This window comes from Lepidochelys kempii, chromosome 6 (genome assembly GCF_965140285.1).
Source record: "Lepidochelys kempii isolate rLepKem1 chromosome 6, rLepKem1.hap1, whole genome shotgun sequence".
NCBI classification, from domain to species: domain Eukaryota; kingdom Metazoa; phylum Chordata; order Testudines; family Cheloniidae; genus Lepidochelys; species Lepidochelys kempii.
Window position 1 is genome coordinate 103129735 of NC_136385.1, and position 27638 is coordinate 103157372.

The window sequence follows — 27638 nt, forward strand, 5'->3', positions numbered from 1 at the left end:
AAAAGCGTCTGCTGGTCCAGAGTTGGCCTACAGTCCAACTATTGATTATCTCTGGTCTAGGGTAGGTAGCTCCTCAGCATCCTCTGTGGTGGAGACATGGAAAGATACAGCTTCTCTACAATGTCTTTATTCTCCTTAAATGGTCCTTTACCTACCTGGGGAATCCAGTGCGCCCACCAGTTATCTTGATCTTTCTGCTTCTGATATATAACATTTTCAACACTCACCATTTCTTTTCTTGCCTATCAGCTTACTCCTACTTGTCACAAGTCAATATTTCTAGTCTCTTACATGTATTGCTTCTGCTCTTCATGATACTGTTCCTTGTTCTCCATGTTTTGCTCCAGTAGCATTTGGTTCTGCTGACTCAGCATCTGGATCTGGCTCAGGAGATGATGGTTCTCTTCTTCCAGATTTCCCTTTAGACGGGTAAGCAGCTAGACAACAGAATAAGAGGTAAATTTTCCTTTTGCACTTGACTTCACTCTGAATGCAATATAATAAATTAGAACAAGTACAGAATTACCTAGGTATAGAGTCATACATTTTTAAGGCCAGAAGGGACCATCATAACCACTTAAGTTTGACCTTCCTGCATAACATAGGCCAAAGAATTTCCTTCAGCGATTCCTGAATTGTGCCCATATCTTGTGGTAATTTGTCCTCACAAACCCTCTTTGGAGTAGGGGAGTGGTGTTATCCCCATTTTATAGATGGGGAACCGAGGCACAGAGATTAAGTGACATGGCCAAGGTCACACAGGGAATATATAGCACAGCCAGGAGCTGAACCCAGTGTCCCGAATCTCAGTTCAGCGCCTTACCCACAAGATTATCCTGCTTCCCAATATCCTTGACTTCTCTCTCCCCAGCTGTATCTTGGTAACATTGCCCTTCTGCTACTCAAAAGTCCAGCACTACAGTGTGCTGAGTATCTCCTGAGCATCACCGGACGCCCTCAACTCCCACTTAAGCAAGGGGAGCTGAGGGTGTTCAGTACTTTGTAGGACTGTGCCCTAAAAAGATGTGGTAGCAAATTCAACTCAACAGAAGTGGATCTTTAGCCAGCAGGTTTAGAACTCATTCAAAGCCAAAAAGGCCAAGGGGTAACTGGATTTCTCCCCCTCCCTCATATTTTGGTAAATAAACCGAGTACAACTTTTACCACAGGCAAATACGCTCAGTTTTACCAGTTCCTTCATGCTGGCTGTCACTGTTTCAATCACATGGAAAAATTCAACATAGTCATCAGGTTAAGGACAAAACACTAGTCCTCAAGCCAGGATCCCCGACTGCAAGGGCGAGCAGCAAAGGAAGGTGGTAGAGGGGTAGCTGGTTCAGGAAGTCAGAGGATTCCTCACCTTCCAAATAATTCCTGCCTCTGGGTTTAACCCCTTCTGAAAGCCTTTTTCTCCTGCCTTGCCCCAGCTCACACCAAACATACTCCCAAGGAGCAACATCTACTGTGCAAATTTCCTGCTACTCAGTGTTGTGTAACCAAATCTTCTTCCCTACGGACAGCGCATCACCTCTTTGATGTGCCTGCCTCAGAACCAATAAGCAAATGCGCAGCATGAGAGGCAGCTGAGCTGCAAGACTGGCTTTCATTTCAACTGAAAACTTAACCGCAGGTGATTTTCTTCTGTTGCTTAGAGCTCAAGGTCAACAATTTCCAAAGGACTGGAGCACATTTAAACAGATGCCCTTTTAACATAGAGGAAGACGGCTCCTTTGGAAAGGCTGGCCCTACCTCAAGCGGGAAAATGTCCTGCTGCTAGATGCTCACCTCACAGTGGTTATCAAGCTTGGTCAGGGAGATATCCATGGACTGGTGCTGCTCCTTCAACTCATCATAGCGAGCCTGCCAGCGGTTCAGCTCCAGCTGAGAATTATTCAGTGAGGTTTTCAACTCCTTAGTGTGTGCATGCAGCCCCTCATACTCTGCCTTTAGCTGGCTATGCAAGAAATTTACCCTGAAAATGAAGAAACCAGGCAGCTTACATATAATACTCAACAACTGAAAGCCACAATACCAGTATGCTGAGTCACGGTTGTTAAATCTAAACTGAATTTGTCAAGGCCAATTTTTAAATATCTCTTTACTTGATTGTATCTTACATGTTAGCTACAGCATCAACAGTATCACAAAATGTTCCATCTCTACAAAAGAATTGAAAGGAAAAGAATACAGAGCATAATGCTTACCACACCTCTTTGGTACTTAAGCATTTAGGATAGGTTACAAGTTTCCACGATAAAAATACATTTAAAAGCATTCTGATGTAAAAACAGCCCCACCGGGCACAGGTAAGAACTATCCATTGGAATTTATTTTTCTGATGCATGAAATGTAAGTGTTATTGTGCACTGTATGTCATAGACATTGCAATACTTCAGTAAATTAGACAACTTGTGTTTTTTTTTAAGTCAGTATTAATGCTAAAAATATCTACTATTCCTGAATGCCTTTTAAATAAATAATAAAAAAGAGTGAATTCTGACTGTTGACAAATAAATCAAACAAACCTACTTCTCCCCCAACCCTCTGAAATTTTGGGACACTGTTCCAAAGCCCTGTCCACATAGGAAAATGACCCAGGGTTGAAAAGAGGAAGCTCAGAGAACCCTGGTTTGCACAGCAGTAATGCAATAACCTGCATTCTATGAGAACAGCATAAGGGTATATCTTCAGCAAACTCAAAGAACATTTGATTTTTAAACATGGTTAAAACTATGATGTATACATAAAGCCTCAGGTCTTGCTTACAACAAGCCACTTCTTAAAATTTCCCCATAAACTTGCCTGAATGGTTCAGGTTCACTGGTTGTACCAAAAACTCTAGTTCTACCAGCCTGAAACATTTTTATCACCGTCTTGTCTAAACCTACCCAGAGACTAGCCTACTAGTGGGTTCCAGCATGGTTTAAAATGTGCCCAGTGAGTATACAAACCATTGAGCCCACTTTTAACCCATGTTTAGTTCTTGTACTTAAGCCTTGACACAGTGTTGCTAGTCTGGACAGGCTATTACAACTTAAAATAAGGAACATCAGAACTTTAACTCCTGGCACCAGAGTACCTCTTGAACAAATCAGAAATAATATCGTTACAAATGTAAGGGAGACAATATTGGGTAGCACTTTCAGCTGACACTGAATACAACATTTCTTCTACAACTTTTTGTAGCAAAGCACCCTCTAGTGATTCCTCAACAACTGGAAGGCATGTTCCTCCTGTTCCCCACCATGGGGCATATTCCACATTGATTTATGCCCCATGCAATTCCATGGATTTTCATGAGATTGCAATGCCAGAAGTCAGCACAGAATTTGGTCAGTAGACCCTTTATAAAACAGATCCACATGCGAACAGAAACCCCAGCCCCAGCCTATCTGGAATGAATGCAAGTCACAGCAGCAGACTACATCTGAATCACTGACTAACAGTACCCATTTACAATTATTAGAAAGCTGATTATCTACCAGCGATTAAGCAAACATGAGCAGATTAACAAAACAGAGTTATTAGGGAACAGAAATTCTGTTATGACTAGATACACTGAAGAAGGCTTCCAGGAACTTTATGTTAGCACAACAGTGGATTAGAGCAAGTCTATACTGCATAGGATTGAATTTTTACTAATATATGCAAAACACTGTTCCAAGCAGCCATACCTGTCCAGTTCTTCTCTCATCTTTTGATTTTCTCCAGTGGCTATTGCATTTGTTCTCCTTTCTTGCTGCAGAACCTCTCTCTCGGTTTTTAGAACGATTTCCAATTCTTCCAATTCTGCCTTGTATTTTACTAAACTGTTGTACCTACAAGAGACGAATAAGCATCTTCTGGGCTTTGCCTACACATTTTTATTCCTTTAGCACAAGATTTCTCAGTAGATAAAAATGCATCCATGAGAAAACAAGACTTGGTCAATATGTATATATGTAGTTGAGTTCAAAAGAAATCTATAGTAAGTGAGTGAATTCAGGCTAGTCTATAAGGCTATAGGGAGACTGCACAATTATATTTTTGACTGAATTGAAATGCAAGTTGTAAGTACTGTGATCACACTGTACATCCTGATCAACCGGTACAAAGCAAGGATTTCTCTGCGGTGAAGGAAACCTAAAGGGAGGGTTCCCAGACACTACTGCACCGTTTACTCCAACACATCATTCAGAATCAATTACTAGGGGCAGGTCCCAAAGCATCTGTGCAGAGCATAAAGAGGCAGCCAAAAACAAGAAAGGAGTGAAATCAACTACTTATATCAGCGCTCAAATATTATATATAGGAGGCAGACAACGTGATCATGACATGTGAGTGCCAAAGGAGTGTTGCTGAAGTGTTGTAGCCTTTTGTAGTGGTTGACTGTGTTGCTCAAATGGTTCTACTCATTTGGTAATGAGAAATCCCAGAGGGTATCACAGGGGTTTATTTGCCCCAAGGCCTCCACTCTATTTCACCTTCTGATTTGTGCAGTTTGCCTATGGAGCCATCAAGGGCAGCAAGGAAGGCAGTGAGAAAGCGCAGTGGTGTTGTCTCTGTGCTGAGGACACCCAGCTTTACCGTGACATCTCTCCTGACCCTGCTGGCCCAGTTGAACAATTTCCCGAATGTCTAAAGGAGACAGGCATGGATGAGGGGGTTGAGTGTCCCTTCCAAGCCACGGCTGCCCATTTTTCAGATAACACTAGTCCCTTACTGCCACCCTGATATAAGGCAGGTTATGGCCACTTTGCACCATAGTAAGTTGTTCTCAGGTGAATTTTCTGCAACTGGGGTCCTCTGCCAAGGTTTACATTTGCATAAACTGGGGTAGACTATATAGGAATCTGGCTCAGTGAAGTGGAAATGACCAGTGTCTTGACTTAGCACAGCTTTTTGTGACAATGGTGTGCAATCATTGCTGGAGGTGGGACAGGAGATTTTCACCCCCATAGCATGCTTCTGCTGGGGCAGGTATATCTGTTGTGATTCATGGAAGAACTCTGTTATAAGAAGAGTCAAAACAGCAACCAGGCAGAGGATAGAGAAGTACATTAAAAAGGTACAGTGAACAAATAGACTTCTACTGCATTCATCTGACCAGGCATTGGCAATTCTCATTTCCAGAGAGGTGAAAGCAGACCAAGGATAGTTACTTTGCAGCCACAGTAAACAGTAAAAACAAAACAAAAGAAAGAGAGCAGCACCAAAATGTATTGACTCTTGCCAAGTTATTTCTCTTTCAGGCTACCATCCCTCTCCCCCAGGGGTCACATTACAGCCTGTTCCAAATTCCAGCCCAGTGAGCTCCCTCACAGAGGAGTACCTGTCTACCAGACAAAAAGCTGCTCTTTACTATTCATCACCAGGGGCAGTAATGGAGTTGAATTAACCTTGTTTATTTCTCTCGTTCAGCTGCAGGACATTTTAAATACTGAGCGTTCAACGTCCACATGATGAATGGAAGATCCTGAACGAGGGGGATAGTTTCTCATGTAAACCTGAGGTATTAGGGGTTAGATTAGATGACCACTGCAGTCTCTTCTAACCCTATGATTCTATAATTATTTTCCCTTCTGTGAAAACATTTATGGATTTTTATTTTTTTAGAAACCCCTTGCTTTATACCTCATGCTTTGCCTTTGAATCTTGGCTCTAGTTTAGACTTTTATGTCCAGCTTCAAGAACTATTTTCAAGAGACAGCCCGTGTCAATCCCAGAGTTTGACCAAACCAGCTCTACGTCAATATCCTGACAGAGGTCATCAAGGCCTTGTCCGTATGGAGCCGTACAGAAACTCTCTTATCACTGCCCTCCCATTTCTGCAGCTTGACTGGCACTAGTATAGATTTGCTACCAGCAGCTTTACACCAGGTGTGCAACTCTGAGCAGGGTTAGACAATCTAGAGGTAAATCAGTCAATGGCCAGTCTTCACTAGTATCCCCACCATTGGTGTAGCACCTGTGCCAGTCCAATGGTGGGAAGATTTCACTATAGGCACAGACCAAGTGCATCCCAGTACTCATTCAGTCTACACTGATCAAGGACGTGAATGGCCGTATTCCTCTACACGCCTGTTCTGACAATATTACTTGGCTTCCACTTGCTGCTGCTCTGTTTGTACCGATACCATGGGTGGATATTTGTGACTGAGAACATTTTTAAAATGCACAGCCATGATGAGAAACATATGCAGAAGCAGCCCACAAAGCAGCATTACCAACCAGTCTTGGTAAGTTAATAATGCAAGTCCCTGCAACATGTAATTCTGCCTGGCAGGACCTATTTTCTCCAGTGGGAAGAGTTATTTCAATATCTGTGATGCATTACAGGTTTCTACACAGCAAGCCATACAGAACTGTGTAATCTCTAGCCGTGGTGGCTAGTTAGTTATTATGATTCCTTAGTAATAAGTGTATCCAAAGTACTACAAAAATGCAGAAGATGGATCCAGTTCCTCTCAGCACAAGCCAGCCAAACACAGCATAAAGAAAATGTTGTTTTGAATAGACGCCCTGTAACATGTCAACTACTCCTTTCCCTGCCAAGTCAAACCCACATCTTCTGTGTATGGCTAGGCTTTGGCAGACTATTTCACTGTATTTAGATACAACCTATGCAGTGGGACTAGGATCTACATTCATGATCATCATCATCTGAGAAAAAAAGCTATTGCCTGGCAGCCCGGAACAAAGAAACCTTGTTCACACACGTTACAGAGTAGACAGTTACTTCATGCCTGCTGGACACGCTCAGGAGCACTTACAAATTTTGGGTGCATTTCCTGGGTAGCACATCCTAGTTGAAGGTGAAAGTGAGAAATTTCCTGTCATCAGTTAAATACCTCCTGAGTAGCAGACGAAAACAGCTGACTTCGCTGCCTGCTATTTTGCTAACTTCCTCCCCGGACTGCTCTCAGCCAGTTGTGCCCCATGTTGCACACAGATTAAAAAAAAATGTGACATGCATATTTTTTTCTGACAGCCAAACAAAGTTACAGGCTGGCCTTACATAAATCACCTTGACTAATATTCTCCCAACTTGACCTGAGATGAGATTATGGAGAAGCGCATCCTACTCTTAAAACTGCCTAAATCAATCTCTTCTGAGTACACAAAAGGTCACCATCTGTTTCCACTCCAGCATTTTTCACTGGTAGTTACGTCCCAGCAATAGTTGGGGCAAGAGAGTCTGAAACGTTATCACCGGCATAGGCAATGATGATCATAGCGCTTATCCGTGACAACAACCTATTTTTCAGCAAACCACTGACTCCTCAGGCTGCAACTGTTTAATTATTGATACTCATCAAGAAAACAAGGAAATCAACAAATTACGTTTGCACACGGCAGTGTGATAATCGAAGGCAAGGCTTACATCAGTGGGAACCATTAATCAGTCTGTGAAAGACACAGCAAGCAGGGATGGTGCCTGTGTAATCACTTATAGCTCATTTAGCTGACAGTCAGGCAGCTGTCCTGTCATACAGCTCTAATGGATATGTTCATCACAGCACGTTTATTTCTGTTCCCCTCTCAAATCCTGCTTGTATGGCCAGATCCTTCAAGTTTAGGACAGAAAAGTTTCTATTAATCCACCTCCCCAGGACACTGTCAACTTAATCTGAGCCTGAAGTTCAGCTTTTATATACAAATTAAATGTGAATACAGATATGTTGGGGAAAATAATCAAAACATTAAAATTAAAATTCTTTGGGTTTTTTTCTTTAGAGCAGGGAGTGGGAAAAACACATTCTTGAGCATTAGACCAATAGATTTTTACATGTGGAAATACAGTACCAATAATGATCACCAGAAAGTGAAAATGACTAGCAACTAAAAGTGGAACATATAAGTCTAATTTCATTGTGCAAACTGAAGCACCTAAATGGCATAGAAGGGTAAAAGTTAGAAGGAAAACAAAATATATTAAAAACATAATTTATATCTATCCCAGCAGGGTCCCTTAGGGTATGTCTACACAGCGAAGAAAAACCTGACTCGGGCTCACTGGTCTTGGGCTGCTTCATTGCCGTGTAGACGTTCGGGCTAGAGATGGGGCGCGGGCTCTAGAATCCTGCTGGGTGGGAGATCTGAGAGCCCAGGCTCCAGCTTGAGCTTGAACGTCTACTCTGCAATTAAACACTCCCATAGCGTGAGCGCTGTGATCTCCTGACACGGGTCAGCCACAGGTGTTTAATTGCAGGGCAGACATAGCCTCTCTGACAGTGGTTTTCAACCTATTTTCATTTGTGGACCCCTAAAAAATTTCAAATGGAGGATCCCTTTGGAAATCGTAGGTATTAGTATGTGGACCCCTAGGGGTCTGCGGACCACAGATTGAAAACCACTGCTCTAGGACAACCTCTGTTGTCACAATAATCCATATCTTTCCTCCATACAATTCTCATTGATTCATATTGTTTCACAGTTCTCAAGATACAAATCATTCTCACTTTGCTAGTTAATTAGCTGATCTAGAGGTTTTACCCTGTGACTTTACCACCACAAAACAGGACCAGGGAAATCTTTTAATGGTCTACATTTTAAAGACATTAAGGGCAAAATTTTCACAAGTGCCTAAATGATCAAGGATCCTAAGTCCCATTTTCACAAGTGCTTAGACACTTAGGATCCTACATTTCATTGAAAGGCACCTGCTTTGTAATTTCCAAATTCACCCTGTTACAATTTCAAATACCTACTCCTTTGCAGGTGATTATGTTTCCAATCTCAATCCTTTGATGAAAGTAAGATTGGGAAGGAAGGCCTCCAAATGCAATGAATTACTCTGATGAAATGTTAGTTATGTCTACTTTCAGAGAACAAAAAGGAAAATAGAAATCTGCAACATGAGTACTTAGCACACACTAGCCATGCAATTCCCTTGGGTACTGCTGAACTATAATTCCCTTAGTAGTGACGATTCAGCACATTGTAATGCATCTTAAAAATTCATACCTTTCCCCAAGAGCTTTGTGCTCCAGTTCCAGATTTTTATGCAATGTTTTCAGGCAGCTGTGCTGCTTTATTAGCATTTCATATTCTGTGGACTGTCGCTCATGCAGTGAGGCAAAGTGTTCGTGGTCCTGCAGCAGTGACTCATATTCAGCTTTTAGCTGCTCTTTCTGTTTCAGTAGATTTTCATTCTCATTTTCCTTAGCTGTCTGCTGGTTTTGGAGTAAAGCATTCTGGGCCATCAGTGAAGTGCTCTGGGAGCTCAGGGTTGAATTTTCTACCTAAAGTTTCTCAAGTAAAAAGTAATTATATTTATATACAAATGCTGGTACACACCACAGACATGCTATTCAGTATACACTCAGAAGTGAGTAAACATACACAAGGTGCTTATACAGTTATTGGGAACATGAAGAAATTTGGAAAGGACACTTGAGCAACCTTTTAGTATTACTGGTAATGTACAGGATATGAAGTCATGGCATACGTGAGATCAATGTTTGTCCTGTAGCAAGAGAATCCCAAAGCTGGTACAGCAATATTAAGACTAGAATTGAGAAAGGTAAGCAACCTAGAACATTTGGGTCCCATGTATAACTCTGACAAGAGTGTACAAGAACTGAAGTTGCTCCATGTTTGTATACAACTGAATGCAAGTTTGTTAATTTCATCTAAGGCAAGTGGGGGTGAAATTCACCACTGTGCAGGGGGCCAGTATGAATCTATATCTCAGTTAAGATCACTTTTAGTACTTAAGTGGTGCATTGGCTTTGTGGTGACCATGTGGTTATGAGAAGGACTAAGTGAATCTAAACTGGTGTAAAGTGCATGTTGAAAAGATGGAAGAAAGTAAAGTTGAAGTAGAGGGCAGTGTAGGGCTAGTTAAAAAAGTTTCCATTGAAACTGCTTTGATAGAAAATTGGGTTTTCAATTAAATGAAATCATTCTCCAAAAGTTTCTGCTTTTCATGGAAAATTCTGATTTTTCATCACGAAACCAAATGAAAACTGAAATACGTTGATTTGGATATGTCGCCTCATTCTCACTTCCCCGGGAAAGTTCTTTCTGGGACACAATATGAAAAGAAAAAAAGAACTAACATGAAGAAGGAATATATGATATGTTAGCTGGAATAGCAAATCTGGATAACTAATTACTTCTTCCCAAGTACTATAAATAGCAATTTCTTAATAGTGATGAGCCAAGGCTGAAATTTTGGATCCAAACCTTTTTAATTTGAAGGAAATTCAGATCTGAATCTGAACTCCCCTGCTTCAGCACCATCTACACTGATTATTGTCAACGCTGAAAACTTTCTTCTCAGCTTCCATCCTCTCTACACAACCAAAATCAAATCCAGAGTTTACTGACAAATTGGCATTTGGCTCTTCTGACCTGGAGCTTGGCTGTTTGGGTCTGCAGAGCAGTGTTGTGCTCCTGAAGGAAGACACTTTGCTTCTGTAGTGTCAGGATCTGATTGTTGAAAGAGACATTCTGCATTTCCAAGTGCTTCAGCTGTTCTTTAAGCAGCTGCTTCTCAGCATGGAGGGCTGCATTCTAACAGAGAAATAGAATGGAAGTGTGGAGGGAGAAAAAAATTAAACAGCTGTTCTGATTATTTACAGCCCTATCAAAGGTGAGAACAAACTTCTGATACCCCTTAAGCTCTGAAGTTTTAGTAGCAAATACTTTACAGCATTAAATCAAAGTTAGGATAGATGTTATGGTGCAAGATTCACCCCTGGACAGAGGCCAGCACAAGACCTATGTGTCAAGTCCCACACAGACCCTAAGGTGAGGGCTTAAGTGGTGCATAGGCCTGGTGTTGGTTCTCTGCACATGAGTGAATTTCCCCTGCAATGACAAAATCATTCCAAACTGTAGTACTTGTCTGATCCATTACCACAGTATCAGCGCTCCTGACAATCTTTAATGTATTTATCCTCCTAACACCCTGTGAGGCTATCAGCCCCATTTCACAGATGGGGAACTGAGGCATGGACTTGCCAAAGGTCCCCCAGGAAGCCTGTGGTGGAGCAGGAAATCAAACCCCAGTCCCAGGCTAGCACTCTGACCATTGGACCATTGATCCCCTCTGGAGACACAGAACTCGAGGTTGCTTCCTACTTTAAAAAATGACATAAACATCCCCAAATGCCTTATACCTGCATCCTGAAGGAGAAGACTTACATTCCTTTCCAGCTCTATAGCCCTGTCTTTCACTTTCAACAGCTCCATTGTTGTTTCTCTGTGTCCCGTCTCCCATTTCTCTTTCATCTGGTGGGTGGAAACGAGTTTTTCTGCAGGAGATTTTAATGAGTTCTGCACACATTGCCCATCTTCTTGGCTTTGCTTAAGAACTTCAAAGTCCTTCTTTGTCTGTGAAGTAGACAAGAAATATGCTTGTAAAACTGGCTTTTTGGAAAGTAATTGCAGCACATTCAAATAAATAAAACATTAACAATAATAATTAGGCCTTATGCAGAATTTTTTCTCATGATTTCAAAATACTTTATAAAAGATGGGGCGGGGGTAGAGTATCATTATTCACATTTTATGGATACGGAAAGTGAGACAGAGAGGTGAAATTATAGATCAGGAAAAGAATGCACATCCCTCACTCCCAGCCAGGTGCCCTCTCCACTTGAACTCCCTGCCTCCTAATAAATAAAAATAATATAAAGGTTATACCTGGGGTGGGGATTTTAAAAAGAATTCGACATTGGCATAACTCTGCTCTCATTGAGATTATTATTTTTTACTTGTATTACTGTAGCACCTAAGAGCCCTAGTCATGACAAGGAACCCATTGAGCTACACGCTGAACAAACACAGAACAAAAAGATGGTGCCGGCCCCAAAGAGCTTACAGTCTAGGCATAAGACAAGAGACGGCAGATGGGGGTCAAACTCCATGACTTCTAAAGGAAACAGGACTAAACCGAAGCTGAGCCCTCTTGAAAATCTCAACCTAGACTTCAAAAAAACAATAATGCCGGCATTATTATTAATTATTATTATTGACTAGGACAGAGGTGGGCAAACTATGGCCTGCGGGCCACATCCAGCCTGCGGGACAGTCCTGCTCGGCCCTTGAGCTCCCGGCTGGGGAAGCTAGCTCCCGGCCCCTCCCCTGCTGTCCCCCCACCCCCACAGCCTCAGTTCGCCGTACTGCCAGCGCTCTGGACGGCGGGGCTGCGAGCTCCTGCCGGGCAGCGCAGCGGCGTGGCTGGCTCCAGCCGGGCAGCGCAGCTGCCAGACATGCTGCTCTGAGCAGCATGGTAAGGGGGAGGGCAGTGGGGGGGGGTTGGATAAGGGGCAGGAGGTCCCGGGGGGCAGTCAGGGGACAGGGAGCAGTTGGATGGGGGGGAGGTTAGGGGTTGGGGAACGGGGGGGTTGGATAGGCGTGGGAGTTCTGGGGGGCCTGTCCGGGGTGGGGGTGTGGATAGGGGTCGGGGGAGTCAGGGGACGGGGGGGTTGGATAAGGAGTGGGGTCCCCGGGGGTCCATTAGAGGTGGAGGATCCTGGGAGGGGGCGGTCAGAGGACAAGGAGCAGGGGGGGTTAGATGGGTCGGGGGTTCTGAGGGGGGCAGTCAGGGGCGGGAAGTGGGAGGGGGTGGATAGGGGTCGGGGACCAGGCTGTTTGGGGAGGCACAGCCTTCCCTACCCAGCCCTCCATATAGTTTTGGAATCCCAATGTGGCCCTCAAGCCAAAAAGTTTGCCCACCCCTGGTCTAGGATATGATAGAAGAAGGCATTTAAGTCAAATAGGGGTTTTTTGCTACCTGTTCTTCTTGAGTAAAAGTGCATGTCTGCCATGCCAACCTACAGAATAGCTAAACCTTACACCTTGAAATGGAGTTTCCTCTTACCGTATTTAGCTCATTCTGCAACTGCTGATTCAAGTTAAGAGACTCTTCCATTTGAGCCTCTAACAATACAATCTTTTCTTCTTTAATGGCTAGTGTTGTCTTTAATGCAGAGTCAGTTTTGCTTTCCAGAATCTTATATTTGCTGAAAGATAATGAGAACAGCATTCCAACATTTGTCACTGGAAAACATGCAACCATCTGGCTTGCAGACATTTCTCTCCCACATCACAAATCTCATAATTACATGTATTTGCTTCCTCATATACACCTGGTTTCCATCACTACTCTATATTTTTGCATTTGAAAGATTACTGAGGAGGAAAAAAATTGCTTATGGGGAAGTCCAACAGATTTTAATATGGATAAAACCAATTCAGTTCTACAGAAGAACAAGAACTACAGAATTCAATATAGAATAGCCTTTCTAATTTTTTTCTTAACCATAATGTAGAATTTAATAGAAAATTATATCCCTGCTGTGGATTTCTATAGCTTGGGGGGAAACCCAATCCTACAGAATTCTGCATTAAGCATATAATTCTCCATTACATTCTATAGGACAGTTCAAAAAGCCTATAGAAAGAAGATCTTTTTTGTTAAATTCTATAGGACTTGCCCATCAGGGATGTCCTGTGTCACACCTTACACATTGCATTTATTTTCACATCTAGCTGGATCACCACTTAAATGTTAGAGGCATGGAATGCACCATATAAAGGATAATGGTCAAGTACAGCATCTTTTACCTTGCCAGCAGAGTTCAACTATAAATATAGTTAGCAGGTGGCAAAAATGGTTACCCATCTTAAATCTAAAAGTCACCTCCCTTCTTAAGTGAAGGCAGAACTTAGGACACTAATCACCAGAAGGGTTTCCAGAAATAGGTTTCATGAAGACAAGTGAATAGAAATCAGGTTACTGGATATGTACATGCAAGGCTTGATTCTGAACCCACACTAATTTCTACACGGGTATAAACTCCTTTGATGTCATTGGTGTTACTCCCGGTATAACTCACTGTAAAAGAGGTCAGAATCCTACTCTCCACCTGCTAAATTTATAGGGGGACACAAAACACCTGTAATCCAAATGTACTGCAGTATAATGCTATGTAATGATTTTACAAAGTTAATGTGACCAGTACAGCACACTGAACTGGAATTTATTCTCCTTAAAGTAGATACAGAACACCCATCTGTGGTCGCCTTCCATTAAGACTTGTTACAGTGGCTTTGTTATTGTTAGAAAACAAAATCTAAGACAAACAGTTTCATGTAATTTCTCTTGGCTAGGACATGAAACCGTGATTTCAGTGGGAGTGGGTGGAAGTGGGAGAGGCACAAAATGTGAAAATGAAAAAGCAAAAGGCTGTGGTTAGCAGGGTTTAAGGAGTTCTGGAGTTACACTGTTAAAGGAGTTCAGTTTCCTCACTTGTCATTGCCATTGTCATCCTGTAGCAGCAGCTCTTTGTTCAATCCAATCTTCTCCAGCTCTTGGCTCAGTTTGTCCATCTCACTAGACAACTGTTGTCTCTTTAACTTTTCAAGGACCAAATCCTGTAACAACACAAACATCATTAACCATCATACAGAAGACAGTGATAATTATACAGTGCCAGTGATTTTAAAAACCCTGACGTATGATAAGGGCATTGGGTGAAACCCTGGCCCCATTAAAAACAAAGGGAGTTTTCCCATAGATTTCAACGGGGTCAGGATCTCACTCATTGTCTTTTGGGGCCTGTTTCTTCTCTCAGACCTGTGTAAATTAAGAGCACCTGCACTGTACATCACTGTGAGAGGAGAATCAGACGCTTTGTTTTTAAATAGCAATCTATTTTCATTCTCTATTTGAGATTTCTCAAATAAAATAGAAGGATTTTTCCTTCAGATTTTTGCCTTTGCTAATTTGTATTTAATTCTTTATGCTTCCATTAGTATCACTGTTGCTAGCATATTGTAGCACTGAGACAGGTTTGTTAGTGACTTGATATTGGGCCAGCAGAGGGAGCTCACAGTCTTCTGAGTCCAACCAAAAGAAGAAGAAGAAAGAAAAACGTTTTAGAATTACATGTAAAAGTTTTTCTTTTTGTAATCTTCTGAATAGCATAAAAATTAACTAATGAAACACAAACACATATACAGTGGTGGGACTTCAAATTGCCAATTTCCTGTGATAATTAAATAAGATTTTCAGTTTACTAACCTCTGCGTTTACAGTACTGAAGGCATTTCCTAAACCTAGGGCTTGTTTACACGTGGAAATTTACCAGCATAATTATACAGTATAACTCCCAGTGCAGACACTCTTATTCTGGTATTCAAGTGCCTTTTTCTGGTTTAGGTTATGTTGCTTTCAAAGCAGTATTAATTATGCCAGAATAAAAAAGCGTACACCCAAGGAGTTATACTAGTATAAATATAGTGGCATAATTATACCAGTATAATTATGCAAGTGAATTTCCTTGTGTAGATGAACCCTAAGTATGTAAAACGAAATACTGACATGTATTTCTTGGTTTCATTGTCAGACTCCATTTCCAAAAGCAACAAATGATTTTGGGTGCCCAACTGGAGATATCTTTAAAGAGTCCTGATTTACCTAAGCACCCAGAATGCTTTTGAAAATTTAGGCATATTATATACATACACACACACCATAAACAATGGGTGAAATCCTGGTCTCACTGAAGTCAGTGGAGTTTTGTCATTGACTTCCATGGAGCCAGGATTTCGCCCAGTACTTACACTTTAGTGATTCAAATAAGCTATTGGAAAAATGGTATTATAAATAACATGTCAAATTTAAGCTTGCACACAGGACCCAGAGCTACTTAAATGGTTCTGATGACCTCTGAGATGATTATATTCCAACAGGATATGGATTATGGGTGCGAATGCCTATTTTGACATTGAAGGTGCAGATTCTTTTAACTGTTTATGCATGTTCTTCCTACTGACAATATGACTGCCATAAATTTTCTTTTATATCTCTGTATTTTTAAAATTTAAATTTAAAAACCAGAGGACACTGTCAGTTGATGTAAGGATTTAAGATAGGGCAAAATGCTGGGCAAAATTCTTTAACTTAAATCTACCTCAGGGCGTTATGCTAAGGCTTGGTCTCCACTACCAACGTGCGTCAGTATAACTATGTTGCTAAGGGGTACGGAAAATACACACTCCAAGTGACATACTGACCTAACTCCCACTGCAAACAGTGCTATGTTGATGGGAGGGCATCTCCTCTTGACATAGATGAGTCAGGATTTCGCCCTAAAGGACTAAGTCTTTACCTATGGGAGAAGCTCTCCTGCTGGCATAGGTAGTGTCTTCACTAAGTGCTAAAGTGCTGTAATTGTAGACAAGCACTAAGACTACTTCCTCACCAAGATCCTTTCTTAAACCATCCTTGGGAGGAGAGGGGCAGACAACTGATTACAACCTTTTCCCCAAGAAACATTTTCTAAAACTAAAGCAAGTGGATGTTGAACAGCAGCTAGAATGAATTAACAAATGTGGGTTTTTTTTAAATTAAAAAAATCAAATGTTATCTCCCTGAAGAAATTTAGCCCAATTTGTACATATGAAATCATTTTTTTAGACCACAGAAGACTAAGCAGAGGTATAGATAATAACAGCACTCAGGTTTTCACTTTATCTTGTAATTCTTGTATTTCACTTTATCTTGTAATTGTAAAGTAATTCTGAAAAACATCAGCCTAATTTGTAAACTAGACACTGGTGGCTTGAAGACTTTTAAAATATAACCAACTTTCAACATAATAAGTATATGCTATGTGCTTATGCTGTGGCATCCCTTAAAAACTTGGTCATTTAACTAAGTTACCTCAATATCTACAATATTCCCTTACATGTCCTTATACTTTCCACAGAAAATTCTTTGAATACTAAAAATACTTCCTTGGACACCAATCCTGCAACCACATCTGAATGTGTCCATGCAAACCCCACTGGTTTTAACAGGGCTCGGCCTGGGCTAAAGGCTCCAGCCATATGGATACGACTGCAGGAACAAGTCCTTATTAACCTTGTGCAATAGGTATGCTTTTAAGGAACCACTACTGTACAATACATGAGGCACAGTGAGTAGTGTTGCCTTGTGCCACAGCAGAAAAGGGTCAGGACTCCTCTGTAGTGAATGCAAAGCTAAGCCTGATTATAGAGTTATGGACACAAGACAAACTGAAGTTCTAGAATTCTACTTCCTCGGACAGCACCACCTGTGATGCCCAGAGTCACAACTAAGGGTCTCTCTGTTTCCTTAATTCATGGTCTGGATCAAACTGGCATGGAATGGACCACTGTCTACACTACATAGCATAAATTAAATAAATAAAATGCATATGATTAAGGCAATATTATTATTTTGATTACCTCTCTCAATGTAGCTAGTGTTCTTTTATCAATGGTAACTTGCTTTATAAGGTCTTTATTGTCTTTTTCAAATTCTTTCATCTTATTAGATGAGTCTCTGAATCGAGCCATTTCTTTTTCAAGTGTTCTGTTTTCCTTCTCCACAGCCGCCAGCTTTACTGTGTTATCATCCAAAATAGCATCTTTCAGCTCCACCTGCTGCCAAAGCCTTTTTGTTTCCTTCTCCAGAAACTTTTTGTCTTTCTCCAGTTGGGATACTTCTTGCTCCAGCACTTTGTTCTCCTTTTCTAACCTCTCCTGCCATTTGCTGGAAAACTTCAGCTCTTCAAGTTTTCTCTGGAGGGCCTGATTTTCACTTTCCATTCCCTGTAGCTCTTTCTCTAGCTCTTGGGTTTTTTTGCTGCTGTTCTCCAAGATCTGCTGAAGCCTCTGATTCTCAGAGTTCACACTCTGATAGCTCAGCTCCAGCCTTTCTGACTTCTTTCCCAGTGTTTTTAACATCTCCACATTTTTCCTTAGCTCCTCTTTCTCCCGCTCCAGCTCTTTATTTTCTGCCTCTATCTGTGCCATTTTTGTGCTGGTGAATCTCATGGTCTCTACCATCCTCCTGAGCTCCAGGTTCTCTTCATCCAGTTGCTTGTTGTCCCTCTGCAGGTCCTCTAGCCGGATGGAAACGTTCTGTAAGGTATCCAGGGACTTTCTCAACTTCCTGTTCTCCACTTCCAGATCCCCATTTTCCTGCTCTAGAACCTCAACCTTCTCTGTTACAATTTTCATGGCTGCTGCCTTCTTTGTGAGCTGTTCAGTTTCCCTCTCTAGCCGATGGAGCTCTTTCTCCATTTCCTCCACTCGTTCTACCTTTTCTTTAACCTGTTCAAAATCTTTATGCAATTGTTTCTTCTCAAACTCCAGCTTGCTGAGTTTGCCACTAGTCTCTGTAACTGTTTCATGGAGCATCTTGTTCTCTTTTTCAATGTCTTTTACTCTGGCCTCGCTACTAACTTGAGCCCTCTGTCTCAGGGACAAAACCACTTGGTTGAGGTGGTCATTCTCTTGTTTGAGGTCCTTTATCTACATTAAAAATAAAATAAGGAGAGAGTTATCTACAGTAGAGTAGATGGCACCTGAGGTGTTCCTTGTGAGTATGTTTTTTTATAGCAATGTAGAATCTGGCAATTTACCCTCGAGGCAGTCAGAACTCTGTATTAACAAAACAATGCCCATTTAACACAACACAAATTCTTCAGCCATTAGCCATTGTCATCCCTGACTCAAACCCTCCCCACCAACCCAAACTAAGGAAGAGACTTTTTGAAGAAAATTTGGTTTTATCTAGCCCTTTTAATACCATATACGAGGTATCTCAAGGTACTAGTGAGTTAAACATTATGCTTTATTCCTTTCAAATTTTCAACTAAGCAGGTCTAGGCAGAGTCAGTACATGGATGGGAGATCTCCGTGGAAGAGCTTGGACTTGATTTATGAGGAGCCACTCCCGTCTCTGAGTCAGATTGAACCAATGCTCTAGCACAGTGCACAGGGGCACTGTTCCCTCTCTTTCTAGGTTCATATTCTCCACTCATCACTGTGAAAACTGAAAGCACAGGTGCCCTCTTTCTTATAAGATGTAAAATTAATGTGCTGAACACTAGTAGTTGTTAAAAAGTTCATTAAAAAATATTCTTTGTAAGGGAAGAGAGTTCATTATGATTTCTTGGCCAAATTCCAGCTGAGGTAATTATGTTGGACCAAATACTCAAATCCTTAGTCAGATTTTTACCTAGTTCTTACTCAGGCAGAACACCTACTGAAGTCAAATGGAGTTAGGCCCGAGTAAAGGACATCCCTACTCTAGTTTTTGTCTACCGTAGTTTTCTTCACTTCCTGTCCTAAATGTGAAGCGTCCACTTCCTATCATGTCATGAGGAATTCCTATGTGCTTTTAAAGAGCGGCTGTGCTTCACCACAGCTGTATTTCAGAGGTGGAGTTTTCCTGGAGTATAAATCTGTAAAGCACTTCAGAATGCTTCAGGATGAAAGGCACTGTATAAATGCAAGGTTTATTTTTATTATTTAACCTCACCCCAGCCTTGTCACACAAATCAATTTCATATATTTTAAAAGCAAGCACACCATCCTCCATGGACCACGTCTATTCCCATTCTTAAATTACTAAGTATGAATGACACCTTGTAAGCTTGTAAAATAGTGGTATTGTACTTTGAATTGCATCACAGCGGTAAAGGCTGCATGGTATTTAAAATGTCAATCTATGGGTGTAGTAGCTTTCTCAGCATTTTTTTACTCAGATCAAGTAAGTCTAAGGAAACTACCATGACACACAGCTGGTATCAATCCAATCTTCTTCAGCAATATGGGATTTGAGTTGTACATCCTAATCTGTCTAGTCAAGGCTTTTTGAAGGGCAGGGAAGAACCAATGTTACAAACAACCTGAAGGTTGTCAAAGAGCAATGGAATGAGCAGCAGACACCATCCCATGTAGTTACTTTTGCTCAAAGACATCTTGACTTGTATTTGAATGAGTGTTCTGCATGCAATACTCTCTGCGGTCTATTACCAAGCCCCTGAGCCATTGAGACTCTCTAAATGGCCATGGTAAAATGACCACTACTAAGCTTTTGGATCAGATTTATGAAGTCAGCACCTGTCTGTCTTTTTCAGCTTTTACAGTCTCCATGACACCCTGTAGCTGTTCTTTCTCTTTTATCAGCTCCTCGCTTAAGGTCTCCAAGTCTTGGCTGCTTTGTTTCTCTTTTTCAATCTGATTTTGCAACTTCTCAATCTGCATGGAAAAAGCACCACAAAATACATCAGACAACAAACAGAACCATGACTATTTCTATTTCAGAGCATTTTGAAAAGTAGAGATTAAATAGATGGCCAAGATGCTATCCGTTCCGGAAGGGTTATGTCAAACCAACAAGACTGAGGAAACTAACCCTTCCCTTCTGAAAGTTGCCAACCACTGTTTAACCAACTATACAAATTTAGGTCAGAATTTTCAGAAATCTGAAAGTCAGTCAGAGAGTAGGGGTGAAATCCTACCCCTATTTAAGTCAATGGTAAAACTCTCATTGATTTCAATGAGGCCAGGATTTCACACCTGGTACCTCAAGTTGGACACCCAAAATGGAGGCACATGAAATTAGAGAAACTTCTAAAAATGTGGCTGCTAGCTATCCAGCAAATCTGAGGGAACTATGGTTTGGTTTACTGTTGTTTTTTAAATTACCTCTTCCTCCATTAAAACCTTCTCTATCATCACCCCTTTTCCACATTCCCTATATCTGACACCCAGGCCCCTTGTGTAGAAGTTCTGAGTCCCCCCACCATTAATATTTGTTTTGCTGCTGCATTAAAAAAAACCCAAAACCTTCCCACTCTACAAAAATCCATTGTTCATTCTTGGACATGAAGTTTTGTCAGCATCAGGAATCTCAGCGTCATAAGTCTCCATACAGCATGTGTGAAGAAGACACATTTTGTTAAAATAAACCCAGTGTAAGATACTTTACAAGTCTTATATCTCTTAGTATCAACAGACTATGTACCACTGACACAGTAGCTGAGCAGCCAAATGACTGTGCAGTAACTTCTTCTCAAATCTCCTTGAATACGTGACAGAGTCACCAGCAACATGATCAGATTGTGATATTCAATCAACACTTGTAGACTAGGTTAGCTCCCATCACAGTCTATGTCCCTGTTCCAAAGTGATGCATCATGAGCAAAGAATTTTCTGTTTCGTGACTCTCAGCTGTTCTTGATCACAACACTTTAAACCCACTGGCATTTCTGCTCCTCTGTTTCATGCCCACACATTCTGCCCCGCCCCTGCACTGGCATTCTGTATTACTGGGTAATCCTACTCATTTAAAGGAGGGGATCAAACCTTTAGGTAACCCAAGCTTGGTAACACTCTCCCACTGCCAAAACAGGAGCAAATCAGACTAAAGCTGGGCCCATAAGAGCTGGTACTGATATAGTGCCACAACTTGAGGTATCAAAGAAATATGCATGTGGTAAGTCAAAGTCAACTGCAGCTGTTCAAATGACTTAAGTTGCTGGGCACCAGAGACATTGGTTGGACACTTTATACCCTTAGATCTCAAGTTCTGAGTGTTTTAATTAGAGAACCTAGCTTGAATGACTGTCACAAAGGGGCCACGTGGGAGTGGAGTGGGAGTAGGGAGAGATGAATTTTTACAGACTCTCTCTTGCCCAGATAGGGACTCTGAGAAGTGGATTTTGTTCTCTCACCTTGGCAAAAGCATCCCTCAAAGTGCTCCCTGTAGTAAAGGGACGTCAACCTCCGCTCACTGGCATAGAGGCAGGTACCGTGCTAATTATAATCAGCCAATCTACGTCTAGACTACTATCTACAACACAGCAAATGGGCTCTCTCATTTAGGGCATCCTAATGATCCAGCACATCTTTAACGGTAAGCTGAGCAAAGAGGGGAGCCATTATGTTTCAGGGCTGAAGTGTTGTATAAGCTTTTATCAATACGACAAAAGACATTGGTTACAGCAGCAAAGAAAAAGGCAGGAGTAGGCCCCATATCACGTTTAGTGGGTGTAGAGGGGTGAGGAGAACTAAGTCCCTTACATGGGAATTCTTCAAATGCATCAAACTAACAAGCATCCTGTTTCCCCACTGGCACTGGGGTCTGTTAGCTGGAGATCAGAATGCGTGCTGTAGCCAGACAAAACCCAAGCAGGTGGCTGTGGCAGAACTGAACACTCCTTTCCAAAGGCAGAGCTGGGCTGGCACATGAGCTAGAAGTATTAACAGTCGACAAGGGAGTGTAGCAAAAAATGCTACTAGCAGCACATTCATTACCAGGAATGAAAAGAACCCGTGGCTTTGTGGGAAAGGGAGATGCAGCAGAACGTTGTGATAGCCAGAAAAGGAGACAAGGCGGAGAAGTCAATCAAAGACCGTGAACAGTAAAGGACATTTCTTTAAAAATATATCGGGCTGAACTCGCCTCTCATGTAACTTCATTGATTTAAATGGAATTACACTAAGGGTGAGTGTAGCCCATTAGTTTTCTCCTCCGTAACAGAACAAGCTGAGGAAATACTTGTCACAGGAACAGGCAGTGGGACAAGAGCACAATCTGCCAGTGGCAGAATAGCTCTATGGAGTGCATATACAAGGAAGAGGAAGACTATAAGTTATCTAGGCAAGCACTGAAAATTAGTTGAGAACCTCATGCAGAATATGCATGAGCTCTCCAGAGTTGGCAGTACTGCCATCAAGCATCACTCAGGAATGCTGTAAGCTGCAGAGTGTAACAGGTCTAATTCCAGCACACTGTTAGAAACAGCAGAATCAGCTCCCAAATAGCTAGGCCAGCATGAACCTAGTGAGAGTTACCTTCTTGCTAAGTTGTTGATTCTCCTTCTCCAGCTCCACAAACTTTAGGCTGCTCTCTTCTGTGGTCAGAGAGAGATCTCTGAGCTCTTGGATGGTGTTTTGCAGGCTCTGATTGTCCTTTTCTAGCTTCAGAATGCGACTCGATGCACATTCGTTCAGCTCAAACACAAAGGACTTCCTAGCTGTTGAAACATAAGAATCAGAATGCAGAAGTTTATACACATTCATAAACAGGTTATCATTTCTAGGATCATAAAACATAGATAATTAGGGCCAGATCCTTATTAGCACCTCAGCTGAGCTAAGGTGGCAGAGTGGTCCCTAAGTAAAAACACCTACATAAAAAAATGGAGCATACTTCCATAGATAATAGTTACATCCCTTCATGAACAGGAAAGTGTCCAAAGACACGATATTGCAAAAGCTGCTTATTTTCATAGTCTCATATCTAAGAGTCAGGTTAGCTACTAAGTTGAATGGTTAACTAGAAATGTTTGGTGAGACACACTGGACTAGAATCCATCACTTTTGCTGAGATAGAAATGCTTAAAAAATCAACTTCTGAAACTAGGGAAAATGCCATTTTCAATCATTTATACCATGAAGTTGCAGCTGCAGCCAATTAAAACTTTTATATCAATTAACCACAGAAATAGCTCACGTGAATGGGTGCCAGTGCTCTGAGTTATCCAGCTACTTCAACAGGCACACACTGAAGCAGTGTGTGTATTTTAAGGCTGGATACACATGCACTAAGCAACAATCACAGAGAATTCTCTATGAGTGAGAGTTTTGCCACCGACTTCAATAGAGCCAGGATTTCACTCCAGGTGTTTAGAGTTCACAAGTTTTATCACATTTCATGTGACATTTCCCAATACCAGCGTCTCCACTGCACATTTACCTTTTTCACCATGTTTGATTTTAGTAACTCAACACTTGAGTAGCTAAAAATCTACTTCCTTTTTTCAAATGTAACAAATCTACTCTCTACATAAAAATCATATGTTTAACATGAAAGTGACATTAACTCTGTGTTCTCATCTTAGAAAATATTCATTCTTACAGGAAGAAAGACAAAATTCAGTGCTGTTACAGCCCCTTAAACAGCACTTACAACTGGCAGAAACTCCTGGGAGGCTGAATGGTTCACAACATCCATGATCTGTATGAGCAATACACTGGTGAGTTTTGGTTGCATCGACGTTTAACACTAATACCATCAGCATGGTTCCATTTCAATTCTATTCTGAAATAAAGACTTTAAAAGCGGCTTTATTGGTTTCCATGCTTATTGTTACCCAATGATTTCTGTATCAACTCTGCTCAATTTAGAAGTAAAAAAAATGGTTTTTCTACGTGCCATCCTTCCAAACTCAACCCGATATCCAATAGTCAGTCAAGCTGGGTTCTTTCCTGGTCATGCATCACCATAGCTAAAATAAAAGTTCTGCAGACCAAACTGTGCTCTCAGTTACATCTGCACAACCTCAGCTGTCCTCAGTGGGACAAAGTGTAACTAACTGGAACTTCATAAATGGAGCTGGTTAAAAAGTAGGAAAACATTTTTGTGAACGATTTTGAAATTTTTAAGTTGTTTTCATTTCACAGGGTTCAAAAAAATGAAATAACTTTTCTGGGTTTTTTTTCAAAAATTTTAATGATTTTTTTATTCAGATTTTCAAAATTTTGTCCCCCGCTCCCCCTTTTTGTTCCCCTTTTGCCACTGAGTGCAATAAAATAAATGATGTCATTGATTCCCCTCCACTTTTCTTTTGCTACTCTGGAGAAGTTTTGAAAAGCTACAACTTTTGAAGAGTTACAGACTGAAAGAGTTACGAAGTTTATCCTTAATTATTATTCCCCCTTTATAACTTTTCTAAAGTTGAGGAAGTTCTGAAAGGTTACAGAATGGACAAACAAAAAACAAACATGAAAAATGGGGAAGAACCTAAGCATCATTCATTTTAATGCATTCAGTGGCAAAAAAGAAATACAGGAAAAAGCAAAAAAAGGAGGGGAAAAAACAGAAATGAAACAAAAATTCTAATTTGAAACGAGGCTGAAATTTTTGCCTCATTTCAAATTTGCCATTGAAAAATTGCACTGTTTTCCCAAAATGTTTCAATGTTGATGAAACCGTATTTTTGCTGCACAAGAAGAACCAGAATACAGTTCACCCTCTCTGAACTTTGCTGAGCTCGCTTTGCAGGGCTAACAAAGTAAAAAGTAATAAGAGCTAATTAGTCACTACTGTTAGTAGACAGCTCAGAATACACACAACAAGCCAATCGGAGGAGCAAAGTGGTGGTACCATTTTTACATATGGTCACTTTACAAGACCCTGATTTTACCAAGACTTGTGCACATGCTAAAGTTTACATGATGTGATTTGCCCCACTGACATCAGTGAACCTACTCACAGTGTGTAAAGCTAAGCATGTGCATGAGTCTTTGAGGGATTAGGTAAGTGTTCAGTCAAGATCTGATACTGAAAACTTCTGCCAGTAACATCCTGTTATATATCCCAGGATTCTTTAAAATACGATTTTGTATCCTAGTATTATAAACTGAATTAATTATATAAATAGAAACCAACTATCAAGCCTATGATACAGAGCACTGATTTTTTTTATGTCTTGCATATAATTACTGAAAATGAATCACCAATTTACAAAATATCCAGCCAGTTATTTCCCCTTGCTCCCACTCATTTTTCACCTTCTATTAAAAATAGTTGCCTCACAGCATAGGCTTTTTCCTGGGACCTAAAGATCAGCTGGGAGTAGAGAAGGATTATCAACTCCTCCCAGCCACTAACTATTTAGTTAAAAATACCCTGTGCTGGGATCATTACTGTGCAATATATGGGGCTGTTTGTTTCCTTTTGGGCACTTTCTCAAGGAAGGTTTAAATATAAAGAAGTCATTGTTAATAGTTACATAATTTAAGGAAAGAAGCTGGAAGCTGTGGCATTATTAGAAACTTTTTGTTCAGCTTAAATAATAAACTGTCAAGTGGTTAAATATGGAAATTTATTTCCCCACGAGAACTATTCAGCCTGGAGTTTGAGGTTTTGCTCCTGCCCAATGCAGTAACTTGTTCCCCTCCTCTTCTACAAGGAAACCTTGCACAAGCACAATAATAATTAAGAGTCACCTTATGACTGCTACTTACTATCTGCAAGGTCTGTGCTCTTTGACAGCTGTTCTAGTTCCCAGCCCAGGTGAGCAGACTCATTCATGCTCTGTTTTTGCGCTATCTCCAGTACCATATTCTCTTCCAGCAGCTCTTCAATTCGTTTCTTGTCTGTGTCCCGGTCCTGTGGAAAGAGCATGCAAATGGAATGTCATGCTGAGCTTATTAACTAGGAAGCCTGGAGTGATGCATGCATCAAGAATTGAATAGACCCCTCTATACAACATATGTGCATATGTTAATATACACATACAATATTAAGAGATCCAAGATTAAAGCCACCCTATGGATGGGCCAGATCCCAAATGAAACTTCCCCAGGTTCAGAGGTACTAAGAACCTGGGTTTTGGTTTAGGTCCATCTCTAATTACCTGGAATACTAAATGGACGCTTCAAGACATGTTTAATACAATCAAGCCTGCCTAATTTCACAACTAACTTGACACAACTTTTTGACACTATCTGGGCTTTGCAATAATCTCTCTGTTCTTCCTAAAGCTGAAGATAAGCATCACAGAATCAGTTACAGTTTTTCTTCATTTCTTGAAATGCCCAAAAGTGAAGTCTTCATGTCACATCACTGTCAGCTTCACACAGCTTTTTAACAAAGAAACCTTGTGAAAAAATGGAAAATAAATTCATATAATGTACTTTTAAAAAACGACCATAACAGGTGATACCACATGCTGTAATTGGAACTAGGTGCTATTAGGGTAAGATCTCAGTAATTTCTAATTGACATTAACTTCTTGACTTAATTCTTGACTTTCACATGCAAAATGCACCAAATATGTATGGGCTCAATGAGACACTGTTCGACATTTCCCAATGGAAGTCAGTTTTTTTACTGCTCATTGACAAAATGGGAATTATTTTAATGAACAGATGAAAAATAGGCTTGAATACAGAGAAAGCTTTCCATTAAAGTGAGTTGGTATTGAATGGGATAGACTTTAGAGAGTGATGAATAGCTGTTCCCAGTCAAAGTACTGGTGTAGCATATAGGCGCAGGCATGGTCTCTCACTCTCACACACACTCTCCCCACCCCTTTCTCCTTATAAGACACTTGAATCACTCTGAATATATTTACATGCATGATGTTTGCACTGAAATGAGAACAACCATCTCTATATGCTACCTAAGATACTAAGACAGGCAAAACACACCCAAGATGAAAGGCATCAGCTAGGTTAGTGATTTGGGGCAATACATTTTTGGTTGCTCAACTTGAGACACCTGAAAGGAGCACCAGCCCCTCTGCATGTCATACCTCTTCAAGTTATCTCAAGAGAGGCACCCAAAGTTTGAGGCATCCAAAATCATGAGCCAATTTTAAAAATCTTGGGTATCATTTGTTTCCTTAATTTACAATGTACTGAGCTGTGCATTTAGCATAACTCTGCTGGATCTGAACAACACCTCCATTCCAGCAAAATCTTTTTCAGGTTAGTAACTGACCACACTTTGCAAGAATTCAGAACAACGAATCCATAAGAATGAGGAACACTAGTAACTAAAATTACAGCACATGAAGTAACATTTCATATCTTTAATGCAGTAATAAATATCCAATGTTATTTATTAGCCTTTTAGTTGTGAGTACTAAACTGCCAGGTCTTAAGTCTCTCATTTGTGTTCAAATGAATAACCCCTTTTCTCTGATTTATGTAGTATTAAATATTGAGAACATTTTATTTTTTGCAGTGGTCAATGCCTCATAGAACTCCGGCAATAACTCTAAATTTTATTTTCAGCAAGAACAGTTGTTCATTGAAGCAGATTTTCATATCCCATGTGTAAGAGATTTTTTTTTAAAAAAAAT

The 27638-nt window shown here is 40.8% G+C and overlaps 1 protein-coding gene across 4 annotated transcripts in view; it reads right to left on the bottom strand.

The window, feature by feature from the left end:
* CCDC88C (coiled-coil and HOOK domain protein 88C) overlaps nucleotides 1-27638 on the bottom strand; it is a 125980-nt gene that overhangs the window by 17069 nt on the left and 81273 nt on the right. For all 4 annotated transcript variants that reach the window (XM_073349437.2, XM_073349436.2, XM_073349434.2 and 1 more), the window contains exons 12-23: nucleotides 25795-25939; nucleotides 22618-22799; nucleotides 19879-20016; nucleotides 17212-18282; nucleotides 14246-14370; nucleotides 12815-12956; nucleotides 11134-11322; nucleotides 10339-10500; nucleotides 8947-9224; nucleotides 3675-3818; nucleotides 1786-1972; nucleotides 292-437 (exon numbers count right to left, since the gene is read on the bottom strand). In XM_073349437.2, the coding sequence (XP_073205538.2) occupies nucleotides 292-437; nucleotides 1786-1972; nucleotides 3675-3818; nucleotides 8947-9224; nucleotides 10339-10500; nucleotides 11134-11322; nucleotides 12815-12956; nucleotides 14246-14370; nucleotides 17212-18282; nucleotides 19879-20016; nucleotides 22618-22799; nucleotides 25795-25939 (2909 nt within the window). The remainder of the gene's footprint in view (nucleotides 1-291; nucleotides 438-1785; nucleotides 1973-3674; nucleotides 3819-8946; nucleotides 9225-10338; nucleotides 10501-11133; nucleotides 11323-12814; nucleotides 12957-14245; nucleotides 14371-17211; nucleotides 18283-19878; nucleotides 20017-22617; nucleotides 22800-25794; nucleotides 25940-27638) is intronic.